The sequence below is a fragment of the Syngnathus scovelli genome, chromosome 14 (assembly GCF_024217435.2).
Source record: "Syngnathus scovelli strain Florida chromosome 14, RoL_Ssco_1.2, whole genome shotgun sequence".
NCBI lineage: Eukaryota > Metazoa > Chordata > Actinopteri > Syngnathiformes > Syngnathidae > Syngnathus > Syngnathus scovelli.
In genome coordinates this window covers 6477131-6502063 of record NC_090860.1, presented here as the reverse complement: position 1 = coordinate 6502063, position 24933 = coordinate 6477131, and the positions used below count along the sequence as shown (strand labels likewise).

General features: G+C 48.5%; 3 protein-coding genes across 4 annotated transcripts; 1 reads left to right on the top strand and 2 right to left on the bottom strand.

The window, feature by feature from the left end:
* Positions 1–26: 26 nt before the first annotated feature.
* On the bottom strand, positions 27–7671 carry zmp:0000000662 (RING finger protein 145). 2 transcript variants are annotated; one of them, XM_049741247.2, is made up of 11 exons: positions 7472–7671; positions 7026–7317; positions 5363–5471; positions 4767–4858; positions 4420–4646; positions 4123–4313; positions 2477–2620; positions 2232–2414; positions 1873–2020; positions 1321–1677; positions 27–1238 (listed from the first exon to the last, which is right to left on the bottom strand). In XM_049741247.2, exons 2-11 carry the CDS (start codon positions 7192–7194, stop codon positions 975–977), a joined length of 1884 nt encoding a protein of 627 aa, XP_049597204.1. In that variant the 5' UTR covers positions 7195–7317; positions 7472–7671; the 3' UTR covers positions 27–974. The 2 variants fall into 2 exon arrangements, with proteins under 2 accessions (XP_049597204.1, XP_049597205.1); XM_049741248.2 differs by having other exon boundaries at positions 4123–4301; positions 7472–7670.
* Positions 7672–8686: 1015 nt separating this feature from the next.
* cpxm1a (carboxypeptidase X (M14 family), member 1a) lies at positions 8687–15279 on the top strand. The gene is made up of 13 exons (XM_049741243.2): positions 8687–9208; positions 10808–10917; positions 11958–12097; positions 12182–12266; positions 12391–12541; positions 12633–12715; positions 12785–12908; positions 13024–13220; positions 13286–13465; positions 13678–13972; positions 14118–14257; positions 14358–14460; positions 14541–15279. The coding sequence occupies exons 1-13, from the start codon at positions 8908–8910 to the stop codon at positions 14876–14878; spliced, it is 2247 nt and encodes a 748-aa protein (XP_049597200.1). The 5' UTR covers positions 8687–8907; the 3' UTR covers positions 14879–15279.
* A 744-nt stretch (positions 15280–16023) lies between these two features.
* wdr32 (WD repeat domain 32) lies at positions 16024–24933 on the bottom strand. Its single transcript, XM_049741250.2, has 7 exons — positions 24276–24933; positions 18840–18953; positions 18570–18767; positions 18274–18476; positions 18119–18196; positions 17899–18044; positions 16024–17819 (listed from the first exon to the last, which is right to left on the bottom strand). The coding sequence occupies exons 1-7, from the start codon at positions 24728–24730 to the stop codon at positions 17448–17450; spliced, it is 1566 nt and encodes a 521-aa protein (XP_049597207.1). The 5' UTR covers positions 24731–24933; the 3' UTR covers positions 16024–17447.

Here is a 24933-nt window from a genome sequence, read left to right as displayed (position 1 = left end):
GACATTTAATAAAAATGAATACAAACTGTATAAGTGCAGTTTTATTTGAATAATTCTTTTTGCCATAATTATGCAGTTGTGTGTTATTTTGGTTTCTCTGTATTTCTGAAACGTAGCAACAAGGAAATGCCTTGTTCTCGCCACACCTTGAGGACGTCATCGAAACAATTCACATTTAAATTTGGAAAAAAAGGCGGAGAAGCCACATTGTGTTGTCCAACCAGATTCCAAATTATATCCAAAGTTGAATTCAACAAATGTATTTATGGATTGAAAGTGAGGTTTCATTCTCATTAGAGCTTGATTAAAAAAGCCGCACCTTAATGACATCATAGAAAGTGACCACAGTAAAAATATCCTATTGTACAAAATAGTTATTTTGTCCTTCCTACCCTAACCTACCTTCAACCCAGGTTAGACATTGAAATTAAATTCAATATTCATTTTTGATTGAAAGCCATTTAGGATTAATTCATAGAGTATACATTTTTGATTTTATAAACTTAGTTTCAAAGGATCAAGATTATATCCAGATATTTAATGATTGTGAAACACACCACAGTTGCGAAGCACTCACTATCTTGATTCTATTTTTGGTTTGGCATGTTAGCTTCTAAAATAAACCCAACAACTAAGAGTTCCTTCTTAAGCTTTCAAATAGTTGTTGAATCCACTCCATGGTGTCTTGTGGTTTTAACAAATATCAACAGTCATATTTGGTTAAAAAAAAAAATCTTCATCCCTTAAATTCTCTTTCCACCGATCAACAAAGTCTGTTTGCATGTAGACCGAAGGCCAAAATAAAGGATTAGAAAAATCTACAATGAGGCCACCCAGGAGACTTTGAGAAAAGAAAAAAAAACAGAGCACCTTATCCCGTTTGTCCATTCATATGTTAGCATGAAACTGATTTAATGTGACCGGACTGTACCGTTTGTGAAGACAAAAAATAAAGACAAAAAAAAAAAAAAACATCAAAGAAAATCATCCTCATCCGAACCACCCTCCGCCGAGTCGAAATCGTCTTCCTCTACAGAGTCGACGTCTTCCTCCAAAAGGGCCCCGGCGTCGGGCTCCAGCGGTGTCGAAGTATCGGGTTCCCTGGCACGGTGGGTCGGCGGGTGGGCCGGGACCGTCTGGTGGCACATGGGACACGTCCCCTGCACGTGGAGCCACTTGCTCAAGCAGCTGGCATGGAACAAGTGATCGCACGACGTGACCAAGGCCGATGTCATCTCCTGTGAACGCACGTGCACAAGTCAACTTCATAGATCAACGTAGATGATTAATAGATAACGAGGCAAATGGGCAGGTGTCAACCATGAAGCAGATGGCGCAGACGTCGTCGTGCCGCCCGAGCTGCTCCGGCGTGGCCCGGGGTAGCGAGTTGATCTTCTTGACGGCCTCCAAGCGAAGCACAAAGCTGCGCCAGCCCGAGCGCGCCCGCAGCCACACGTTGCAGTAGGAGTGGACGACGATTACCGAGGCGCCCGTCCAGCTCCACTCGCCCACCAGCGACTCCCAGACAGCGTACGCCACCACGCACAGCGCCACAGCGAACTCCAGCGAGCGGCTCACCGCGTTCACCCAGTAGATGACCTCGTCCAGGTTGTCCACAGGCTCGCTGCGGAACAGCTCCGCCATGAAGAGGGAGTAGATGAACAGCGTGCCTGTTATCTGTGCCGACGAGAGCGGACAAAATAAGCGCATCGGCGAGCAAAGCTGGCCAGAGCAAAAACTGTCATGTGCACCTCAAAAGTCAAGAAATGCCTGAGCAATGGGTGGGAGGAGTCTAAAATGGTCACTTCAAACAGAGACATTTTTTGATGAACCAAAAATGATCTTAGAAGAGCTAAAATGTTCTGAGCCTACCTGAAGGGAGGTGAGCATGCACCCTGCCACCAAAATGAGAAGCCAGAAGTCCATATGGAAGAATTGCAAAATTTCATATGCCATGAAAACTGGGAAGACCAGCAGAAGAAGACACACGCTGAGCCCACGCAAGTGCTTCCACACACTCCTACAAGGAAATTAAATAAATAAATAAATAAATAAATAATAACCAAATAAACAAACAAACAAATAAATACATACATAAATGATAAATTGAGACGTTTTCTTTAGATAAAAGTTGTGCTTTGCCACCATCTCGCGGCATCTCGCTCTCGAACAACTATGTCACAGTGAGTTTTGCTCGGACAAAAGTAGTGTGGGCGAGTCAAGGCGAGTACCTGTTTTGCGAGGCGGCCAGAGCGAGAACGAGCGGGTGCGCGATTTCGAGCATGGCCTGCATTGTGGACGTGAGTACGATGAAGAAGATGATGCTGAGCAGGAAGGTCCGCTGCAGCGTGGCCGTTGCGAGCAGGCCTGTCTGCAGGGCCAGCAGCAGCAGCGTCACGCCCTCCGTCACCCCCCTGACAGACAGCAATGCAACTTAGGCTGTCTCCAATAGTCGAGTTTGAAAGCGTGCGCTCACCTGTGCATGACGTTGTGGTTGTTCAGGGCGTCATCGTGGCTCCCCAGGAACCACTTGCAGAAGGTGAGCAGACCCAGAGCCAAGTAGGACACCACGAAAGTCAGACCCAACAGGGAGTACGGCGTGGCGCAGCATTCGGAAACACTGCGTACGCGCACACACAAAATGACTTTTACTATTTGACTATTTTTTTGCAGGACCACCACATTTTTTATTACCTAAACTAAAGTTTGCCTAGCTCTGTACTTTTGTTTTAATTCTTACTGAAACATTAGCGTTCAATCAGCACTTCTACTTTTACCAAATCAGTTGAGGAGTTTCATTCAGACCATAATGTTGAAGTGTGTAGAGCAGGGGTCACCAACACGGTGCCCGCGGGCACCAGGTCGCCCGTGAGGACTGCATGAGTCGCCCGCAGGATTGTTCTAAAATTAGCTCAAATCGCGGCACTTGTCAGTGAGATGCATCTATTTATTTTACAGTCAAACCTCGGTTTTCGAACGTCCTGGTTCTCGAACAAATCGGATTTCAAACAAAAAATTCAAGATTTTTTTAGCTTCAGTTGTCGAACAAAATTCGGAGGTCGAACCTCGCGAGATGAGCCGGGAGGACCCGAGAAAACCCGACCTCGCGGCCCGGATGCCGACTGACTGTTGTTATTGTATTTTCGTTACTTTGACGATTGTATTAACCCCTAATCATGCCTCCAAAGAAAGCAAGTGGGAGCAGTAAAGTCATCCTTAAACACAAAGACGCTCTTAAAGCAATGCGACAGTGAGCGCCCGGCGCACTGCGGTTGCGCGATCGAACCAAATTAATCTCCCTGCGCACTGAGGTCCACTTACATTTTGGAAAGTACATCAGGACTTTAAAAATATTTTTTAAATTTTAGCGACGGCTCTGTCGCAATAATGCGACCAGCGCGGTGCAGTTGCACGGTCAGCGACGTGCTACTGTTGCGCGTTCGGCGGTGCGCTGCAGTTGGGCGATCGGGCCTAATTAAGCTCCCTGCGCACTGAGGTCCACTTACATTTTTGAAAGTACATCAGGACTTTAAAAATATTTTCTAAATTACAGCGACGGCTCTGTCACAATAATGCGACCAGCGTGGTGCAGTTGCGCGGTGGGCGACGCGCTACGGTTGCACGTTCGGCGGTGAGCTGCAGTTACGCGATCGGACAAATATGCGCAAATGAAAAATAATGCTTAAAAAAGGCGGGGTGTTTTGTCTTGAAACGGATAAAAAAAATTCCCATTATTTGTAATGGGAAAAATAGATTCAGAATTCGACCGATTCGCTTCTCGAACCACCTTCTGGAACGGATTGTGGTCAAAAACCAAGGTTTGACTGTATTTTTGCTATTCTTGTTAAAATCACACTTACATATGAACTGGAAATGACAATAATAACACATAGTGAAAGCCAAATTGAGCAAATTTGCTATTTCAGAAGTGCGTGTCAAACTGGTAGCCCTTTGCCTTAATCAGTACCCGGGAAGTAGCTCTCGGTTTAAGAAAGGTTGGTGACCCCTGGTGTAGAGGAACAAAAATAGAGCTTTGTCTTATGTCATCCATACATAGGTACGGTGAACATTTTAAAGGCTGGGCATCAATTACTGGTGACTTTTCAGTCTTGGCTTGCTCACCTGGTGAGCAGGAAGAAGAGGAGGCTCTGATGGGCGGCGAACGAGGCGGCAGGAGACATGATGCTGGAGCACAAGTGGACCACAAAGAGGACCACCCAGAAGACGCTAAACAGAAGCGGCACGGCAAACTCAGTCCACAAGGAAATAGCCGCCGCCGGCAGGCGAGACAACGCCAACACCTGTGCGGGATTCTAATATCAGGTCAGCTGAAAACTGTTTAACAAAATAAAAGAACCAAAGAAAAGGTACAAAGATGTGTTTCTCAAGATATGACACCAGAAGGATGAATGAAAGCACCTCCATCTTGAGTGACAAGGCCTTCTTGGTGAGGCGGTAGAGTAACAAGAGCAGGAAGAGTTCGCAGGCGACCTCGCTGAGCGTGGCGGCAAAGACGTGGATGGCAGGGAGCAGGTTTGCAGGGGCGCCGCCCAGGCGGGCCAGCAGGGGGAGAGCGGGGGTCCAGAAGAGCCACACCTTGCGCGTTTTCATTAGGAAAGCGCACAGTACGCTCACGAGGAGCTGACCTAAACACAAACACACCTCACTCACTAGATGGCGCTGTCCTACAAGGGAACGTCTATTCAGTGCCACATTATGACTTATTTGAAAGCCTATCACCTTATCTTGGAGGCAATAGAACTTACTTGTCAATGACCGAATTAATCTGTTGAAGGCTTCAGCGTGGAGGTAGGACGCCCCCTGGTGGTCTGACCGTATCTCATCCAGGATGAATTCCCTGGAAACAACAAATGGAAATGACAACACAAAGGGGAGTGGCCGGCTCATGGCAACAGCAATACAATTCAGTACACATCCATCCATCCATCCATTTTCTGAACCGCTTAGTCCCCACGGGGGTCGCGGGCGTGCTGGAGCCTATCCCAGCCGTCATCGGGCAGTAGGCGGGGGACACCCTGAACTGGTTGCCAGCCAATCGCAGGGCACACAGAGACAGACAACCAATCGCACTCACACTCACACCTAGGGACAATTTGGAGTCTTCAATCGGCCTACCAAGCATGTTTTTGGAATGTGGGAGGAAACCGGAGTGCCCGGAGAAAACCCACGCGGGCCCGGGGAGAACATGCAAACTCCACACAGGGAGGGCCGGAGGTGGAATCGAACCCGCACCCTCCTAACTGTGAGGCGGACGTGCTACCCAGTGCGCCACCGAGCCGCCTAATTCAGTACACACCTAACCCTAATTTGGAAATGACTGATTTGAAGCTTGGGTACTAACTTTGCGATTTGGTGTCCCACAAAAAGCAGCATGGCAGCCAGTACGTGCAGGTAGACACTTACTATATGTCTCAGTGGGAGCAGCAGCAAAACCAGCATCAGCAAGTGACCTACGCACGTGCACGCACACAAAATATCAGAAAATTATCAATATTTGAAAAAGAAAAACTTACAGGAACAGCAACTTTGCAACAAATATATGGCTAGATCAGGTATGGGCAAACTACGGCCCGCGGGCCACATCCGGCCCACGGGACCATTTAATCCGGCCCGCCAACCCTAAATAAATTGTATTATTAAACTTTTTTTTTTTCGGTCATTTTGCCTGCAATGACTGTGTTTCCCCAGTAGATGGGGAACCACTCGCCTGCGCATTTACTACCGGAAGCCGTGTCAGAAAGCTCGGTGCACACTCACAAGTGCGTGTACGTACTCAGTAGTACGGAAATGGCGCACTCGCGCTCTATTTGTATCAGTGCCGAATTTAGAGCGTGGGCTGTGACGACAGCATTCTTGTAATTTGCGCGCCGAGCTTTCGGATACAGTTTTACGCTAAAGCCACCCACAAACCTTCCCCTGGAATCCTTCCATTAAAATGAGTCGCCCATGGAAAAGCAAGGTGGACACTGAGTGCCGAGTGTTTAAAAAGAGTGGCCAATTTGGCTCGACGTACGCGACGTGACGTTCAGCTACATGAACATCAACATCAACCCGTCACAGATTTAGGTAAACGGACCAACACCTTGGATCTCTCCTAAGAATTGCCACAACAAATTTTACTCCAGACTATGACACACTAGCAAAAAAAGGGAGACCAACAACACTGTTCCGACTGAAAATGAAGGGGAGGCTTTCAAGTTTGTTGTAAAAAAATGCATTTTGAATATGAGCTGTACAAATAGCAGGGATTGAAACTAGCGACCATTCTCATTTTCAAACAATGCAGGATGCTCAAGGATATTGATGCACCACCTGTTTGTGACTAATCTTAACCTGTAAAGTTCTTAAGGCTTACTTTAAGGAAGTGTTTCCCGTTTCCTCACCTCTGTTACCAGCTGTTTGTGAGTTAAAACTCTGCTCTGATTTTCAGATACCCCTCACCGTGTTGCCGTTTTGATTACTTTATTTGGATGTATGCTTTCACCGATTCTTCAAGATGATATATTTGGTCAGAATGTTTGCCGTTTGATGTGATCTCATAAGATAAACATCTTTCATTAATCTGACCTGCAGGCACTGAAGTGATGGAGGGTTAGGGTATTATTATTCATAATAACAGTGTCGTATTTTATGAGAATCACTGATAGCAGTTTTTTAGGGATTTTTTTTTTTTAATGCTGTTAATAAATGCATTTGTTTTCAAAAAACTTTTTTTGAATATCCATGCTTTACTACCTACTAAAGGCCAAAACCTTTTATGCAATGACCTTTACAGGTCGTTTATATTACTTCACACAAACACTACATCCATCTGCCCCTGATTCGGCCCCCCGGTCAAAATTTAGAACCCAATTCGGCCCGCAAGTCAAAAAGTTTGCCCACCCCTGGGCTAGATAATACAAAAACACAAAAAAATGATGAAAAACAAAAACAGGAGAAGACTACAATGTTAGAAAACATATCAGTTAATACAGAATATATTGCTGGTAGTTGGAAGAACTCACCAAGGTAGAACGTGTCACAAACGAGCCATCGGTACTTGCTGAACACATGTTCATTTTTTACTCTGAGTTGCTCCATTAGAGCCACGATGTCATACTTATAAAACAGGTCCAGCACCAGGATGCTGGGCACCCTCAGGGCCACATTGGCAAACACTTCCAGTCGAGGCATGCTCACAAAATATATAAATAATCAAATTAAAATATATTATAAGACGATTATTTTAGTGCGTGTGTGTGTTTGTGTGTGAGTGGGGGGGGTGTAAAGGTCACATTTCGTTCATCCTGCGATCATCTGAAACAAAAACAAAAACTTGCAATTGATGTATCCTCAAAATAACACCAATACTAAATAAATGCAATACTATATTACAACGCTGCATATAAGAACACTACAACGGTGTCAATTTTAAGTTAGGAATGGCCAGTAGGCATGAAATAGAACTTACGTTGCAGAGGAGCCATCCTGCTCGTTTCTAAGCAAACAACAAACCATTTTACATTCGTACAGTCAATCAAACGCAAAATTATAACGACACTCCAAGTCGAAGAACTGATCAAATTAAAAGACGATACAGGTGTAAGGACAAGGAAAATGACTTCCAATGTTATGATTCTGGTAATTTACTTCCTGTAAACGTCACAACGGAACAAGCCAATCCCATCGACGGAAAGTTGGAATTGAGGGCGATCGGTGTCACAACGGAATGATCCAATCAGATTGAGGGATACTTGGAACTTTAAAGAAAAAGTACGTATGTATTTATAACATTTCAAACGTGAAAGAACAACTACGGTATAAATGTATACAATAACAAACATTAAAAAACAAATGTGGAATAATATGAATGTGGGAAAACAAATGGTTTTGTTTTTTTATACATGAAGCAATGTTATGTTTTTCTTTGTTTTGTGTAACTAATTCTTGTGTACACCGGGGACACTTGTAGACACAAATATTTTTTTTGTCAAACACACATTAACACCGTCATATGCGGAAATCGAACTCACGGTGTCGGCGCACAGGACAGGCATGTGTCCATCATCGGTGACTCCCTAGAACGCATATTAAACCCCTCTACTTTGACTGGTGTCAATAAAGATTTTGGAAGGAAAAGACTCAACTGAAAACAAGCATTGCTCCCTAGAGTGCTGCACATGGCGTAAAATCAGACGACAAAAACAAACAATTCAATAAAACAGCAAATAAAAGTGTGTTTCATGCTGAGTCAAGGGTGTACCTCATCACCCCCACTTTGCATAACAGACTTGAAAATGAGATGAAAATAGACAAACAGAGGAAATTGTTAAACACTGTGGAGAGTGAGTAAGAATGAATAATTTCCTGTGCTGATTTAGCTCTGGACCTTTTGGATAGTCAGCATTTGGGAATATGAAACATGTTTTTGTGTAGACTTCTTGCATCAGTGTTATCCAAGTGGTGGATGGGTGGGATTGTTTTTAGCAGGAAGTGGGCTGAATTTCGCAGAAGTGATCTCCTCATAACACTGAAAAGAAGAGTAATCTCTTCTGAGTGTATGCCAAGTATGATGCATCCCATCTTCCAGATATTTATCAGGCACAAACAAGTGCCTTGGGGTCACTCGGAGAACATCTTATTTGAGGCCCTTAAACTAGTTTGAAACCCTACTTTGATGCCTTAACCTTTTCTTAAACCCCACCCACATTCGAAAGTGCGATGCATTTATTTGAAACCTGCACCATTTGAACGTGCACCACAATGATTTTTCTACTTCGAGGACTTGGGACTTTTAGGTTATGAGGTTTAATGCCCCTACCTCTCCTCCTCTTCCTCCTCCCTCTCCCTTTTGGTCCTCCCACCTAGTCTCTCCTCATAAGTAATGTTCCTGCGCATTCTCTGCACATGCAGCACACAAAGAGAAGGATGGAAAAGTCAGCCTTGATCTTCATCGTCCTCCTGGCGGGAACGTTTTGGGCGAGCGCAGACTTCGACAACACGACCGAGACCGCTGCCTCCGAGACCAACACCACCAACACCTTCAAGACGTCCGCCACCGCGGCCACCACAAATGGGGGCATTGCCGGGAGCAGCCCGATGGCAACCCCAGAGTTGAAGTCAACGGCGAGCTGGGCACCAACACCGTCGCGTCCCAGCAGAATTCCAAAGAAGGAAGAAGATAATCACAAGGACAAACTTGAAATGGGTATGACCAATCACACATCATCAGTCTGATTCTCAATACCTGAATTTGAAATCTTGTTTGATACGTTAAACCTGGCTAGGAATCCTAATTTTAAAACCATAACCTGTTTGAAACATCAACCCTGTCTTGAAACCCTAATTTGAAATCCAAGTCTTAGTTTCAAACCCTAACCTTGGATTGAGACTTTAACATGACTCAAACCCTCAATCTGAAACCTTAACCCTTGTTTGAAACCCTTACGTTGGGTGGAACACTAATCCTTGTTTGACACCATAAACCTGTCTTAAAACCCAAACTGTAAACTCCAACCTTACCTTGAAACACTAGTTTGAAAGCCTAGCCTTCATCCAAAACATTATTAATTTTGAATCCTAAATTATAATAATTTGAAACGCAGTCCAGACCTGTAATTTGAACGACTGCCGTGAAATGGAGGTCAATCGGTCATGTTTTGAATGGCGCTGTTTTGTGTCCGTCGGCTTTGTTGCCAGATGTGCTGCGAATCCCCCAAGACAAGTTTGTTGTGACTCGTCTCAATGCGTGAGAACACGGGGAACTTTCTTGAGCCCAAAACACTTAAATCTCCAAAGCAGACACGCTGCCAGCGATTCTGGTAAACGCTCATGTTATTGCCTCGCAATTCCCAGCGGCTGGAACGTTCAATTTTACACACGACCCTGTTGGCTCCGGTTGTGCACAAAAATGCCTTATCTGGGCGTCTTCATCATCCTCCTCCTCCTCCTCCTCCTCCTCCTCGAGGAGCATGAGTGGGAAAATGGGAATGGGGCCCTCTCCGCAACCCGCATAGCCGAGCTGCTCCGATTACATCGCATTCACGCCGGAGCACTTTTAACCCCTCCACGCACAGCCGAACCAACATACAGTAACAGTAACAGGAGTCAATCATCATGTAACACACAGTAACAGTAACATGCATTGTTGGAGTGACAGTATTGGCGCTATCTGTCATGTTGGCTTACAGTAACAGTAACCCACAATAACACATCAGCAGTATCATCTCAGGTCACTTGCTTTCAAATTCAAACTCGACCTTTTTCCCAAATTGCAAGGCAGCGCGCCACACCAGAGTTTGTACGCAGAACGCGCATCCGGAAACTATTTGCACTGCTTCATTTTTTCCACAAGTTATTATGTCACAGCCTAATTCCTAAATGGAATACAGTACATTCATTTTTTTTCCCTTCGAAATTATAAAAGTCACACAAAGTGAAGCCCGGTGAATATTTTCCGGATGGACTTAGTGCAGTGTTGTCCAAACCTTTTCTTCCATGCAAACAGAAAAATGGAAGGACTTGTAAAGTCTTTGATTGTCATGTTAAAGACAATCCACCAAGCAATTTACCGACTTTAAAAACGGCTACGGCACAGCTTTCCAAAATATTACACGTGAATTGGCAAATCTAAGAATTTTTAGGATTTGTGGGCTGCCTGCCATCCTGCCGCATACTGAACTAGACGCGCCCCTGCACGGCACCGTATCTTCAACTCCACATTCAGAAGCAAAACAAAAACATTTTTCAACATGGCCATTTGTTACACCTCAAACACTGAGAGCCTAATTTCAAACTTCCATTTCAGGCTGTCCTCCCCTGGGTCTGGAGTCCCTCAGGGTGAACGACAACCAAATCCAGGCGTCCTCCTTCCAGAGATTTGGTCTTGGTCCTCACAGGGGGAGGCTAAACATCCAGGTTCCATCTCTTTTTCATTTCCCATTCTTCTTCCTAGTTTTTATTTTATTAATCTGTGTTGTTCAGATGTTTGGTCTCCACGCAGAAGGGTGGCCATGTCAACGTTTTAATGCCGGAACCACTTTTCAAAAGTGACAGTTGGGCAGATCTTGAAAAAAAGAGGCTTTAAGTGCTTTATTGCCACTTCCAATTCCAGTCTACTGTCAAACTAATTACACCCACCACACACACACACACACCACACACACACCCACTACCCACACACAACACGCCCAACACACCCACCACACACACACACCACACACACGCACGCACACACACACACACATACACTGTATAGTAAACAGACATATAGTAATTGAGTCTATAAGTCTGCAAGTTCAATGCCAATGCTAACACAGAATGGGAAACACCATAGACAGGCTAACAAATAGCGTCTATGTGGCAAAAGGTTGCGCAACACTTGTAGACATGCAATATAACAAACATTGAGTTTGTACTTTTTTTCCATGCCCACTACAGTGCCAAATTAAAAGCTTGAAACTGCTTGAGATTTTTATCAAAACTTTAAGTTTTGCCAAACTTACCATGTTGGTGCTTGGTGGGAGGATGATGGCGTGCATCTGATCGCATCATTTTTTTTTTTTTACCTTCATTACAATGATTAGAGCACCAAAAAAACGTTCTGAAGAAATGTAGAGAACCTGCTCCCGAAAATCATGAGCCACAGATTTGAGAAGCCACTGAAACGGACTATTGGAATTTCCATTCATTTTAACGGGGAAAGAGGATTTGAGAGTTCTCACTGTCTTTGTGTTGACTGGATATTAATCAGAAACACAGTGGGGCATAGCGAGGGGCCATCAGAGAAAAAGAACTGCAAAAATAATGTGGTTTGGATGAATAACAGTATGAAAGGCTCTTATGAAATGGCCCTGGGAGTCTGAAAGCAATTAAGTGTCACTCTCAAGAGCCAACTAGTTTGTGGTTCGCCCCAATGCTGACCAAGCATTCCCGTGCACACGCTCTAATATTTCCAGTCGGGCCTTGAGGACGGTGACCTGTACGACGGCGCTTGGTGTGCTGACTACCGGGATCAGCACCAGTGGCTGGAGGTGGACACCCTGCACCTAACCCGCTTTACCGGAGTCATCCTGCAGGGACGCAACTCTATCTGGAGGTCAGGTAGTGTCAAAAGTTTCCGCAATTACCCCGATTGGGAAATCTGAGCAAACTTTTTGTGTGTGCGTGCCTACGCGTGCAGAGACGATTGGGTCACGAGCTACAAAGTGCAGCTGAGCAACGACTCAATCACCTGGAAAAGTAGCATGAACGCAACGCAAGAAGCGGTGAGTCAGGCTTCAAATGCCAATCCAACCCAGGCTTGAAACCTTGAATCAATCAATTTCAATGCCATTATCAGTGACAAAAGTTTTTTCCCACTATACTCAAACTCCTACCTCAATGCTGCAGGTTTTTGAAGGCAACACGGACCCCGAGACTCCGGTGCTGGCCTTGTTCCCCGTCCCGATGGTTGCGCGGTACATCCGCATCAACCCGCAGAGTTGGTACCCCGACGGAGACGTCTGCCTTCGAGCTGAGATACTTGGGTGTCGGGTTCACGGTACACATGCGCAACCCATCCTGCGAGGGTTATATGCCCCGCCCTTGTAATGGGCTGTTCGTGTTAACCGATGTGTTGTTCAACCTTCCAGAGCCGCAGGATGGCTTTTCCCAAGAGGGCGGAACAAACGACAATCTAGATTTCCGCCACCACAACTACCAGGAGATGAGAAAGGTTCACAAGCAACTCCTTGGCTTTTGTACGTTGAAAACTTTTAAAGTTCGCTATCTCCTTCTCTGAAAGCTGATGAAGTCGGTGGCGGAAGAGTGTCCTGACATTACGCGGATCTACACCATTGGGAAAAGCTACATGGGCCTCAAGCTCTATGTCATGGAGATCTCGGATAACCCCGGGAAGCACGAACTCGGTGAGAAACCTTAACTCATTCACTACTAATGACGGCTAATGACGTCAAAGATCCATTTCAACAGTGAATGAATGAGACATTTGGTACCCAGACACAATGACTCATTTTTGATCAGGCGAGCCGGAGTTCCGCTACGTGGCCAACATGCACGGAAACGAAGTCCTGGGTCGTGAGTTGGTCCTCAACCTGATGCAGTATCTGTGCCGCGAGTACAAGCGAGGCAACCAGCGCGTGGTCCGGCTCGTTACCGACACCCGCATTCACCTCTTTCCCTCCATGAACCCGGACGGCTACGAAATGGCTTACAAGAAGGTACTTCTTCCTTACTGGTTGTGGCAAAAAAGGTGAGGTGGATTTAAACTCCCGATGTTCCTCAGGGCTCCGAGCTGGCCGGCTGGGGCGAGGGACGCTTCACCTACGAATGGATCGACCTGAATCACAACTTTCCGGATCTGAACAACATCCTGTGGGATGCTCAGCATATGTCCAGGGAGCCGTCCAAAGTGCCCAACCACTACATTCCCATTCCGGAATACTACACTAAAGAAGATGCCGTGGTGAGAACATCAGAAACGCAACCGTTATTGTGAGGGGGAGGGCAAAGGTCTGGTAGCACCTCACATTACTCAGGAAAATACCACCTACTCTAGACGGGAGACCGAAAGAACGTAAAAAAGTTCTCAGTGAGGGACCAGAACATCAGTTTGTCCTAAAACAAAAGACCTAAAATTTCAGCAAGCTGATTGTAATTGGGTCCTGGGTTGGTCAGGTCGCCCCGGAAACCCGCGCAGTGATCAGCTGGATGCAGGACATCCCATTTGTGCTGGGTGCCAACCTGCACGGGGGCGAGCTGGTGGTGACGTACCCGTACGATGGCACCAAGGACTGGGCCCCGCAGGCACACACGCCCACCCCGGACAACTCCTTCTTCCGCTGGCTTGCCACCGTCTACGCCTCCACCAACCGAGTCATGGCCAACCCAGAGCGCCGCCTGTGCCACAGCGACGACTTCCAGGTCTACAACAACATCATCAACGGCGGAGCCTGGCATCACGTGGCCGGAAGTGAGTCAGTTTTGTGAAATTTGGTAGGCGGGTCTATGTTGAGCTTAACTCCACGCCTGAAAAGATAGCCATTTCTAGACATTTTGTTGCAGATTTTTTTTTTTGCTGGTGTCTCACCACTGACGCTAGTAACTGTCCTTCTCAGGCATGAACGATTTCAGCTACTTGCACACCAATTGCTTTGCGGTGACGGTGGAGCTTTCCTGTGACAAGTTTCCTCACGCCAGCGAGCTTCCCGTCGAGTGGGAGAACAACAAGGAGTCGCTCCTCCTCTTCATGGAGCAGGTTGCTAATCTTCCATTCATTAATAATGAATGAATCGAAATGTTGCCTTGAGTCATGAGTCAACTTACCCCCCCCCCCACAAAAAAAAACATCTCGTCAGGTTCATCGTGGCCTGAAAGGTGTGGTGCGGGACAAGGAGAGCAAAAAAGGAATCGAGGACGCCTTGATCAAGGTGGAGGACCACGGACACGACATCCGAACAGGTAAGGCGGACAAAGGAATGAGGGCCATTGGTAGTCATCTCACAGCCACCTTGGCATGCCCCCCCTCCTCCCTGTTGCAGCCGCCGACGGAGACTACTGGCGCCTGCTGAACCCGGGCGACTACAAGGTGGTGGCGTGGGCCGAGGGCTACTTCCCGGCCGTGCAGCACTGCCATGTAGGCATGGAGCCCCGTGCCACCATCTGCGACTTCACCCTGACGCAGATGCCGGTACAGCGCCTCAAAGAGATCCGCGCCAAGGGCGGCAAGATCCCGCAGGACTTGCAGCTGCGCCTGCGGGCCCTGCGCCTGCGCAAGCTGCGCGCGAGCACCAAGGCCATCAACCAACGGCGGGAAGGTCAAAGGATGCAGCGAGAGCAGGCCGCCCGCAAGGCGCGATCCTCCTCCTTGACTTTATGAAGACGAGGGATTGACACGCACAGTCGCTTCGCCTCACTGTCGGACACAACATTAGGTACATCTGCCACTGCCACTCCAAGAGAAGGTTGTAGAGGTTCTCTCTTGATTGTGCTGTCCAAAAGTAAAATAATTTGGGGGAATAAGGAGTGTTAGGGCCACATTAGTGGGACTGTATTTTCTATACTGTGATTTAAAGCGGAGTGAAGCAAATGATTTTTTTTTTTGCAAAATTGCGTGTGGCCCCTAAATGTCCTTTTGAACTGTGACAAAAGTTGTTTAAACAAAAAAAAAAACACTCAGCAATTGTCAGCTGGTCTGATTTAGAACGACTTTACTTTGACTCAAGTCCAACAAGACTACACTGTCTCAAAAAATAATTTTAATAAAAATTCCTTCTACTGCGTTTGTTTGGACTGAATTGATTATGATGCCATCTAGTGGCGAGGAAGCAGAACAACCACTTTCATAACAAAGCAATTTGTTGTTTATTGTTGCCAAGACAAAGTACCTTTCCTTCCTTTTTTTAACGTTTCATAGCTCAGGATAATTCAGTGCGTGAATACAACTTGGCACCGCATGTACACAAACGCACACACAAACACACACAAACGTGTGCAGAAGAGCACTGGAAACAATGCAAAATTGTTTTCTGTTGAATTCATATTTTGCGCTTATTTCAGTCTTTCAATAGGAGCAAACTGAGTGACCTCAGTATTCGTTTGAGTTATTGATTATTCTGACATTACATTTTGGGAAAACCCGAAAAACAATTTCCACCCACATTACAAACTCAAAAACAACCCCAGAGAAGCACAAAATCAGAACTTTGATGAAATAAATAATTCAATAAATGCATTTCCATCCGTTCTTTCAGGCCTGCCTTGAATATCAGTTTTCAATTAAGTCCTATTTTCATAAGAAATAAGCGCAAGAACAAACTATGTGTTTATGTAATAAATATTAGGGCCATAACTGGAAAGAAAAAAAAAATTGTAGCACGAGAACAAATTTAGAAATGTGAAGACAAGCCTTTTTTCCCATTCATAAAAAGTCTGAATGATACGAGACTAAGCAGTGCTTTTATGAAATTTTTTTTAACTAGAAAGTCGGAATCAGAGAGTTGTCGTAAATTTATGTTGTTGTTGTTGTTGTTTTTTTATCCCCACCTTCCATTCCAGTGTGGTCCTAACAGCCTTTATTGATTACCGACTGCGGCTGGTATGCATAGTAGTTCACACTTGACTTTCATCTTTTTTTCTATTATTACTTTGGGAAACCTAACACATACTCAGACAAGAGGCAAAAAAAAGAAAATGGATGACAAGAAATTTCTCAGAAGTGTCTTGGTCATTATGGATTATTCTTTAGTGTCATAATGGTGGAAAGGGAAAACAACTCGGAACTATTTCCCATTTCTAGGTGAGGCTCTCGATATTTGAACAGGAGGCGAGAACGCAAAAAGAATAAAAAAGTCACCTAAACGCCATCGTTGACAGATTGCTGTGAAAAAAAAAAAAAAACACTGAAAGGCCACGAGGCGGAAACATGAGCCAAAGGCAGCGGTGTCCATGTCGTGCCACGTTGAGTCAAAGTGGAAAGCAACCGGCTGGCAAGTCAAATGTTTCTCCATTCATTCATTTTGCGGGCGAGCTGGGGCCTAAGCAGGGTGGACTCGAGATTGGTCGCTAACCAATGGCGACCAATCGGGGGGCAGGAACATTTCAAAAAGACGACAGCCAATTGAATATTGGGCGAAAAAAAGTAGTGTTTTTTGTTTTACTTTTTCTTTAAGGTTAGATTATGGTTTGCATTGAGAGAGAAAAAAAAATCACTTCAACCTTACAAGAATAAATCTTTGTCACATGTTTGTTATGTTTATATTTTTTTCTAATAAAGTAAGCTTATTGAGAAATATTTCAAGATGCAAGCAGTGTTTTCCGCACTGTTTGAGGGAAACGTTTTTATAAAAACTACTTTTTTGCTAGAAAGTTGCGGTGCTTTGAGAAAATCTGAAGATTTAAGTCTCGTTGAAAAACAAATTTCAAGATTAGAGTCTGGTTTTTCCACTTTGAGAAAAAGTTGCAATATTTCTAGGAAAAGCCATATTTCTTAGAATTATTTTTTTTATCCATTTAATTTAATATTAATTAAATGTTTTCCCCCCTTCTAAAAAGTCACACAGGGCAGCCCGCCAATCGCATTGAGACAAAGAAGCCATCACGCTCACTTTCAGACCTTTGGACAATTTTCAATCTTCAGTTTAGCTCACATGCAGACCATTTCTGGAGAAAATGCACCTAAGCACGCGGAGACCACGAGGATGGTCCACGCGGGACGGCCGCAGCATAGATTCCAAGTCGAGCCTCACAAGGGCAAGCTGGACAGATGTGCTAAGCAGCCGTCGGACGCCTCGCCCCTAAGGTTCCACCTTAAATTTGCAATTTAAGACGGAGCGAATTGTTGAGGCCGCTGTCGCTTCGGGACGGACTCGAAACGTCCCCGGCGGGCCACAGCACTTTTGAGAAGGTGTGCATAGAAGATGCGGGCGTACTTGGGTGGGCGTGTTCTACTAGAACTTGGGCTGGTAGAGCGCCACCCGGCCGCTCAGGCAGCCCGAGGCCAGCTGGCAGTGTGTGGGCGAGAACTTGGTGGTGAGCACCACGTCGCTGTGAGAGTAGATGGAGCGCACCTCGCGCAGGCAAGCCGTCTGCACTGGCACGCAGTCGGCTAGCTCGCCGCAGCTGTCGTCAAAGGCAAGCAGACGCACTCCGTAGCCGTACGGCGAGCAGATGAGGCGTCCGTCAGGGCTGAAACAAAGCTCCTTGATGTAGCCCCGCCCCACGTTGGCCTCCTCGATGAAGTGAGTCAAGCGCAGGGAGCAGCGTGGGGATGCTGGCGGGCGGGTGGGCGCGCCCTCCTGGAACTCGTACACGCACGTCCACTGCGGGGGACATGCCAGGAGCGGGCTTGAAAAACCTGCCACAGAGGTTAACGTGGCATCGTCGTGTCTCGGGGCTCACCTCGCGATCGTCCATGTTGCTGGAGCAGCGTATGAGTGCGGCCCAGCCTTTGGGGTGGAGCTGCAGGGATGTGATGCAGCTCCCTCGATCCCGCTCGCCCGGGATCTCCGGGGTCAGAACCTCCAGGCTGTTCCGGGGCGAAAGGCCTGAAGGAAGAGTGTTTAGGTTTCATGATCGGACGTTGATCCTCGACAGCTTTTTACGTCAAAGGGCTTCTCACCATCTCTATGCGGGTGCAACTTGCTGGAGTCGTTTCCGTGGCGCGGTCCGGCCGAGCGGGATGCCAGCGCGCCTCCGTCTGAGCGTCAAAGCGCACATTTGAACCCACCCGACCGCGATCCCTGCGTGGCGGGAGCGAAGGCCGGCGCCGCCTACCTGAAGTGAGCGGTGTCCGCCTGGCCCGCAGCATGCGGTAGCTGCCCACCTCCAGCGACTGCGTGAGGTCCAAGTCGTGCAGGATGAGCAGGTAGCCCGACGACGTGGAGATGAGCATCTTGGAGCAGTCGGGTGTCAGGCGCATCCTCATCAGGTAGCGTGTGTGGAAGAACTTCTTGTGTGGGCAGCCGTCCTCCGTGAATCTGAGGGGAGTGTTTGGTATTTTATCAGACTTTTGCTACGGTGACGAAATTTGAAAGTAGCTCATGATCACTTTCAAGTAAGACTTTGGGCACCTGTTGGTGTCCCACGTGATGACGTTGCCGTCGAAGCCGGAGGTGACCAGCAGGCGCGTGTTGGTGTCGTACTCAATGTTTTTCACCCAGCTGGCATGGCCGTGCAGCGAGCACACCTTGGAGTTGAGCTTGCGCAGGTCCCACAGCGCGATGGTGGTGTCGTCCGAGCACGTGGCGAACAGACGGTTGTCCAGGAACCTGAAGCAGAACTGTTAGCGTTTCCATTTCAATGCCTTAGCTTGAACGATTTGAAATACGGACAAAAGTCACCTTATGTTGTTGACACAATCCTCATGGGCCTCCGTCAATGTTTTGATGTGTCGGGACGAGACAGGATCAAACAGGAGGACCTCGGTCTGCTCGCAGGCCACCGTCAGCACAGACCTGAAGATAACACGTCATCGTCGAGCACATTTTTCTAAATCAGGGTTGGTTTTTTTAAATGAGCATTTAAAGCCTGGTGACAGCCAGGCTTTCAAACTGGACTTCAAAGTTTCACATTTGGGTCTCGTGCCAGGGTTTGTATTTCAGCCCAGCACGCATTAACGGGAGGACCGAGTGGGAACACAAGGGTGAGCCAGCCTGCTGCTTCAGCTTGACCTGCTTTATTGAGCCGTCTAGTCGCTTTGACCCAGCCACTAATCCACAGTGAACAACTGACCCTCCCGCTCTAATCGATTACACACCTACAAACGTAATCAGCATACAAAAGTCAACTGCCAGTATAACGTGAGCAAGAAAGCAATTTAGGTTCTCGAATGATCAAATAACATGATACTGTATCTCAGGGGTCACCAACACGGTGCCCGCAGGTACCAGGTCGCCCGTGAGGACCGCATGAGTCGCCCGCAGGACTGTTCTAAAATTAGCTCAAATAGCAGCACTTGTCAGCGAGCTGCATCTATTTATTTTACAGTCAAACCTCGGTTTTCGAACGTCCCGGTTCTCGAACAAATCGCAATTCGAACAAAAAATTTGAGATTTTTTTTGCTTCGGTTGTCGAACAAAATTTGGAGGTCGAACCTCGCGAGATGAGCCGGGAGGACTCGAAAAAACCCGAGCGCGCGGCCCGGATACCGACTGAATCCGTTGTTATTGTATTTTCCTTACTTGGAGGATTGTATTAACCCCTAATCATACCTCCAAAGAAAGCAAGTGGGAGCAGTAAAGCCATCCTAAAACACAAAGACGCTCTTAAAGCAATGCGACAGTGAGCGCCCGGTGCGTTGCGGTAGCGCGATCGGACCAAATTATGCTCCCTGCGCACTGAAGTCCACTTAAATTTTGGAAAGTACATCAGGACTTTAAAATATTTTCTAAATTTTAGCGACGGCTCTGTCACAATAATGCGACCAGCGCGGTGCAGTGACACTGTTGCGCATTTGGCGGTGCGCTGCAGTTGCGCGATCGGACAAAATTAAGCTCCCTGCGCACTTAGGTCCACTTAAATTTTAGAAAGTATTTTTTTTTTTTTTCCTGCTCCTCTTATTTATTTATTTATTGTTGTGTTATTTATTCATTATTTATTCAGCACACTTTTGTTATACTTGTTTACTTGTTTGCCTGTTGTGAGCCATGTCTTGTCACCGTGGGATAGGGGGGAACGAAATTTCGGTTTCTTTGTGTGTCTTTGGCATGTGGAGAAATTGACAATAAAGCTGACTTTGACTTTAAAAATATTTTCTAAATTTCAGTGACGGCTCTGTCATGCCCCTCCGTGAGTCGTCACCTTATCGTGGTGGAGGGGTTTGCGTGCCCCTATGATCCTAGGAGCCATGTTGTCGGGGGCTTCATGCCCCTGGTCGGGTCACCCATGGCAAACGGGTCCTAGGTGAGGAGCCAGACAAACCACGGCTCACAGAAGCCCCTTATGATGAGTAAAATAAATGGACTTCGTTTTCCCTCGCCAGGACGCGGGTCACCGGGGCGGGGCCCCCCTCGGGAGCCAGGCCTGGAGGCGGGGCTCGAAGGTGAGCGTCTGGTGGCCGGGCCTTCGCCCATGGGGCCCGGCCGGGCGCAGCCCGAAAAGGAAGCGTGGGTCCCCTTTCCCATGGGCTCACCACCTGTGGGAGGGGCCAAAGGGGTCGGGTGTAGTGTGAGCTGGGCGGCGGCCAAAGGCAGGGACCTTGGCGGTTTGATCCCTGGCTGCAGAAGCTGGCTCTTGGGACATGGAATGTTACCTCTCTGGCTAGAAAGGAGCTGGTGTGCGAGGCAGAAAAATTCCCACTAGATATAGTCGGACTAGCCTCCACGCACGGTTTGGGTTCCGGTACAAGCCCTCTCGAGAGGGGCTGGACTCTCTTCCACTCTGGAGTTGCCCACGGTGAGAGGCGTCGAGCAGGTGTGGGTATACTTATTGCCCCCCGGCTGGGCGCCTGCACATTGGGGTTCACCCCGGTGAACGAGAGGGTAGCCTTGCTCCGCCTTCGGGTGGGGGGACGGGTCCTGACTGTAACGGCAGCTCAGAGTACCCACCCTTCTTGGAATCCCTGGAGGAAGTGCTGGAGAGCGCTCCTTCTGGGGACTCCATCCTTCTACCGGGTGACTTCAATGCTCACGTGGGCAATGACAGTGAGACCTGGAAGGGCGTGATTGGGAGGAACGGCCCCCCTGATCTGAACCCGAGCGGTGTTCTATTATTGGACTTCTGTGCTCGACACGGATTTTCAATAATGAACACCATGTTCAAACATAAGGGTGTCCATGTGTGCACTTGGCACCAGGACACCCTAGGCCGCAGTTCGATGATCGACTTTGTAGTCGTGTCATCGGATTTGCGGCCGCATGTTTTGGACACTCGGGTGAAGAGAGGGGCGGAGCTGTCAACTGATCACCACCTGGTGGTGGGTTGGCTCCGATGGTGGGGGAAGATGCCAGTCCGACCTGGCAGACCCAAAGGCTCTGTGAGGGTCTGCTGGGAACGTCTGGCAGAATCTCCTGTCAGGAAGAGCTTCAACTCCCACCTTCGGCAGAGCTTTTCCCACGTCCCGGGGGAGGCGGGGAACATTGAGTCTGATTGGACCATGTTCCGCACCTCCATTGTTGAGGCGGCCGACCGAAGCTGTGGCCGTAAGGTTGTTGGTGCCTGTCGTGGCGGCAATCCCCGAACCTGCTGGTGGACACCGGCGGTAAGGGATGCCGTCAAGCTGAAGAAGGAGTCCTATCGGGCCGTTTTGGCCTGCGGGACTCCGGAGGCAGCTGACAGGTACCGGATGGCCAAGCGGAACGCAGCTTCGGCGGTTGCTGAGGCAAAAACCCGGGCGTGGGAGGAGTTTGGTGAGGCCATGGAGAATGACTTCCGGAAGGCTTCGAGGAAATTCTGGTCCACCATCCGGCGTCTCAGGAGGGGGAAGCAGTGCAACGTCAACACTGTTTACAGTGGGGATGGCGTGCGGCTGAGCTCGACTCGGGACATTGTGAGTCGGTGGGGAGCATACTTCGAAGACCTCCTCAATTCCACCTACATGCCTTCCATTGAGGAAGCAGGGCCAGGAGACTCTGAGGCGGATTCTCCAATCTCTGGGGTCAAAGTCACTGAGGTAGTTAAAAAACTCCTTGGTGGCAAGGCCCCGGGGGTAGATGAGATCCGCCCGGAGTTCTTAAAGTCTCTGGATGTTGTGGGGCTGTCATGGCTGACACGCCTCTACAACATTGCGTGGACATCGGCGACAGTGCCTCTGGATTGGCAGACTGGGGTCTAGAAGGGGGACCGGAGGGTGTGTTCCAATTACAGGGAAATCACACTCCTCAGCCTCCCTGGTAAGGTCTATTCAGGGGTGCTGGAGAGGAGGGTCCGTCGGGAGGTCGAACCTCGGATTCAGGAGGAGCAGTGCGGCTTTCGTCCAGGCCGTGGAACAGTGGACCAGCTCTACACCCTCAGCAGGATCCTCGAGGGTGCATGGGAGTCCGCCCAACCAGTTCACATGTGTTTTGTGGACTTGGAGAAGGCGTGTCCCTCGGGAGGTTTTGTGGAGGGTGCTTCGGGAGTACGGGGTGCCGAGCCAACTAATAAAGACGGTTCGGTCCCTGTATCACCGATGCCAGAGTCTGGTCCGCATTTCCAGCACTAAGTCGGATTCGTTCCCAGTGAGAGTTGGACTCCGCCAAGGCTGCCCTTTGTCACCGATTCGGTTCATAATTTTTATGGACAGAATTTCTAGGCGCAGCCGAGGCGTTGAGGGGGTCCGGTTTGGGGACCTCAGGATCGCATCTCTTCTTTTTGCAGATGACGTGGCTTCTTCAGGCGATGATCTCTAGCTCTCGCTGGAACGGTTCGCAGCCGAGTGTGAAGCGGTCGGGATGAGGGTCAGCACCTCCAAATCCGAGTCCATGGTCCTCGATCGGAAAAGGGTGGAATGCCCTCTCCGGATCGGGGATGAGATCCTGCCCCAAGTGAAGGAGTTCAAGTATCTTGGAGTCTTGTTCACGAGTGAGGGGAGGATGGAGCGCGAGATCGACAGGCGGATCGGTGCAGCGTCGGCAGTAATGCGGACCCTGTACCGGTCCGTTGTGGTGAAGAGAAAGCTGAGCCAAAAGGCAAAGCTCTCAATTTACTGGTCGATTTACGCTCCTACCCTCACCTATGGTCACGAGCTATGGGTCGTGACCGAAAGGACGAGATTCCGGATACAAGCGGCCGAAATTGGTTTTCTCCGCAGGATGTCTGGGCTCTCCCTTAGAGATAGGGTGAGAAGCTCGGTCATCCGGGAGAGACTCGGAGTAGAGTCGCTACTCCTCCACGTTGAGAGGAGCCAGATGAGGTGGCTCGGGCATCTTATCAGGATGCCTCCTGGACGTCTCCCTGGGGAGGTGTTCCGGGCATGTCCCACCGGTAGGAGACCCTGGGGACGACCCAGGACGCGCTGGAGAGACTATGTCTCTCAGCTGGCCTGGAAACGCCTTGGGATCCCCCGGGATGAGCTGGATGAAGTGGCTGGGGAGAGGGAAGTCTGGGAGTCCCTCCTAAAGATGCTGCCCCTGCGACCCGACCCCGGATGAGCGGAAGATGGATGGATGGCTCTGTCATAATAATGCGACCAGCGCGGTACAGTTGCGTGGTAGGAGACGCGCTACGGTTGCGCGTTCAGCGGTGCGCTGCAGTTGTACGCGCAAATGAAAAAATGCTTTAAAAAGGTGGTGGTGGGAGGGGGGGGGGGGTTGTCTTGAAACGGATTATTTGTAATGGGAAAAATAGATTCGGAATTCGACCGATTTGCTTCTCGAACCGCCTTCTGGAACGGATTGCGGTCAAAAACCAAGGTTTGACTGTATTTTTGCTATTCTTGTTAAAATCACACTTACATGTGAATTGGGAAATGACAATAATAACACATAGTGAAAGCCAAATTGAGCAAATTGGCTATTTCAGAAGTGTGTGTCAAACTGGTAGCCCTTTGCCTTAATCAGTACCCAGGAAGTAGCTCTCGGTTTAAGAAAGGTTGGTGACCCCTGCTGTATCTGAATAGAGACTGATTGGACTGGAGGCTGTGGACTATCCATTAAAAACAAACAAAAGCCAGGGTTAGGTTTCAAATAAGGTTTGGTGTTTTCAGGACCAGGTTTGGAATTCAATGTAAAAAGTCGTGCTAGCTGACTGGGTATGGGTTTCAGATGAGGGTCAGGGGTGGGGGTCCAGCAGACATTTGTGTAATGATGCATTCTCGGCCTCCACATTCGGGGTCACCCCGACTTGAGGGCCTTCCTTACCCGTCTGGAGAGTATTCCAGGTTGAACACGGCACCGTGCGTCTTGGTGCTCAGGTTGACTGAGTCGGCGGCCGGGTTCATGGAGCTGTACAAGCTAGTCATGGTCCTGAAATTGTCCCGCACCGGGTCCACAAATACGCCGCGCCTGATGGACCTGTTCTGAAGCCACGAGAACAGACTCGGAGCCCGGCTAGTGTCGCAGCCCGAACCCCCACTGCCGTCGCCGCCTGCCGATTGAGGCGCGGCGGCTGATTCTTGACGATCTTCCAAAGTCTCGCTGGTTGCCGGCGGTGAAGGAGGGCAGCTACGAGCGAGGTCTCCATCGTGGTCCGAGCCGTCCATGTGGGGTTCTTTGTCGGAGCCCCCGCCGCCGCTACTGCTACTGCTGCTGGTCGTGCTGCTGCTGCTCCTGCTGTCGGGCCTGTCCCGCGGCTCGTCTGGGTCCTCTGAGCTCATTGTGGCCTCTGGCGAGATATCCGAGCGTCGAATGAGCGCGGTCCACCGGACGAGCGTGAAAGCGGAGCCGCCTCAACACCGCGGCGGTGCCATGACGGATTTTAAGTGAGCTTGAAGCGGACAAATGTTGCTTGTTGTCAGTCTCGCATAAGCCGAACAGCCGCGGTAGAAGCGGAAGAGGCTAGTCGGTGGACAACTGGACG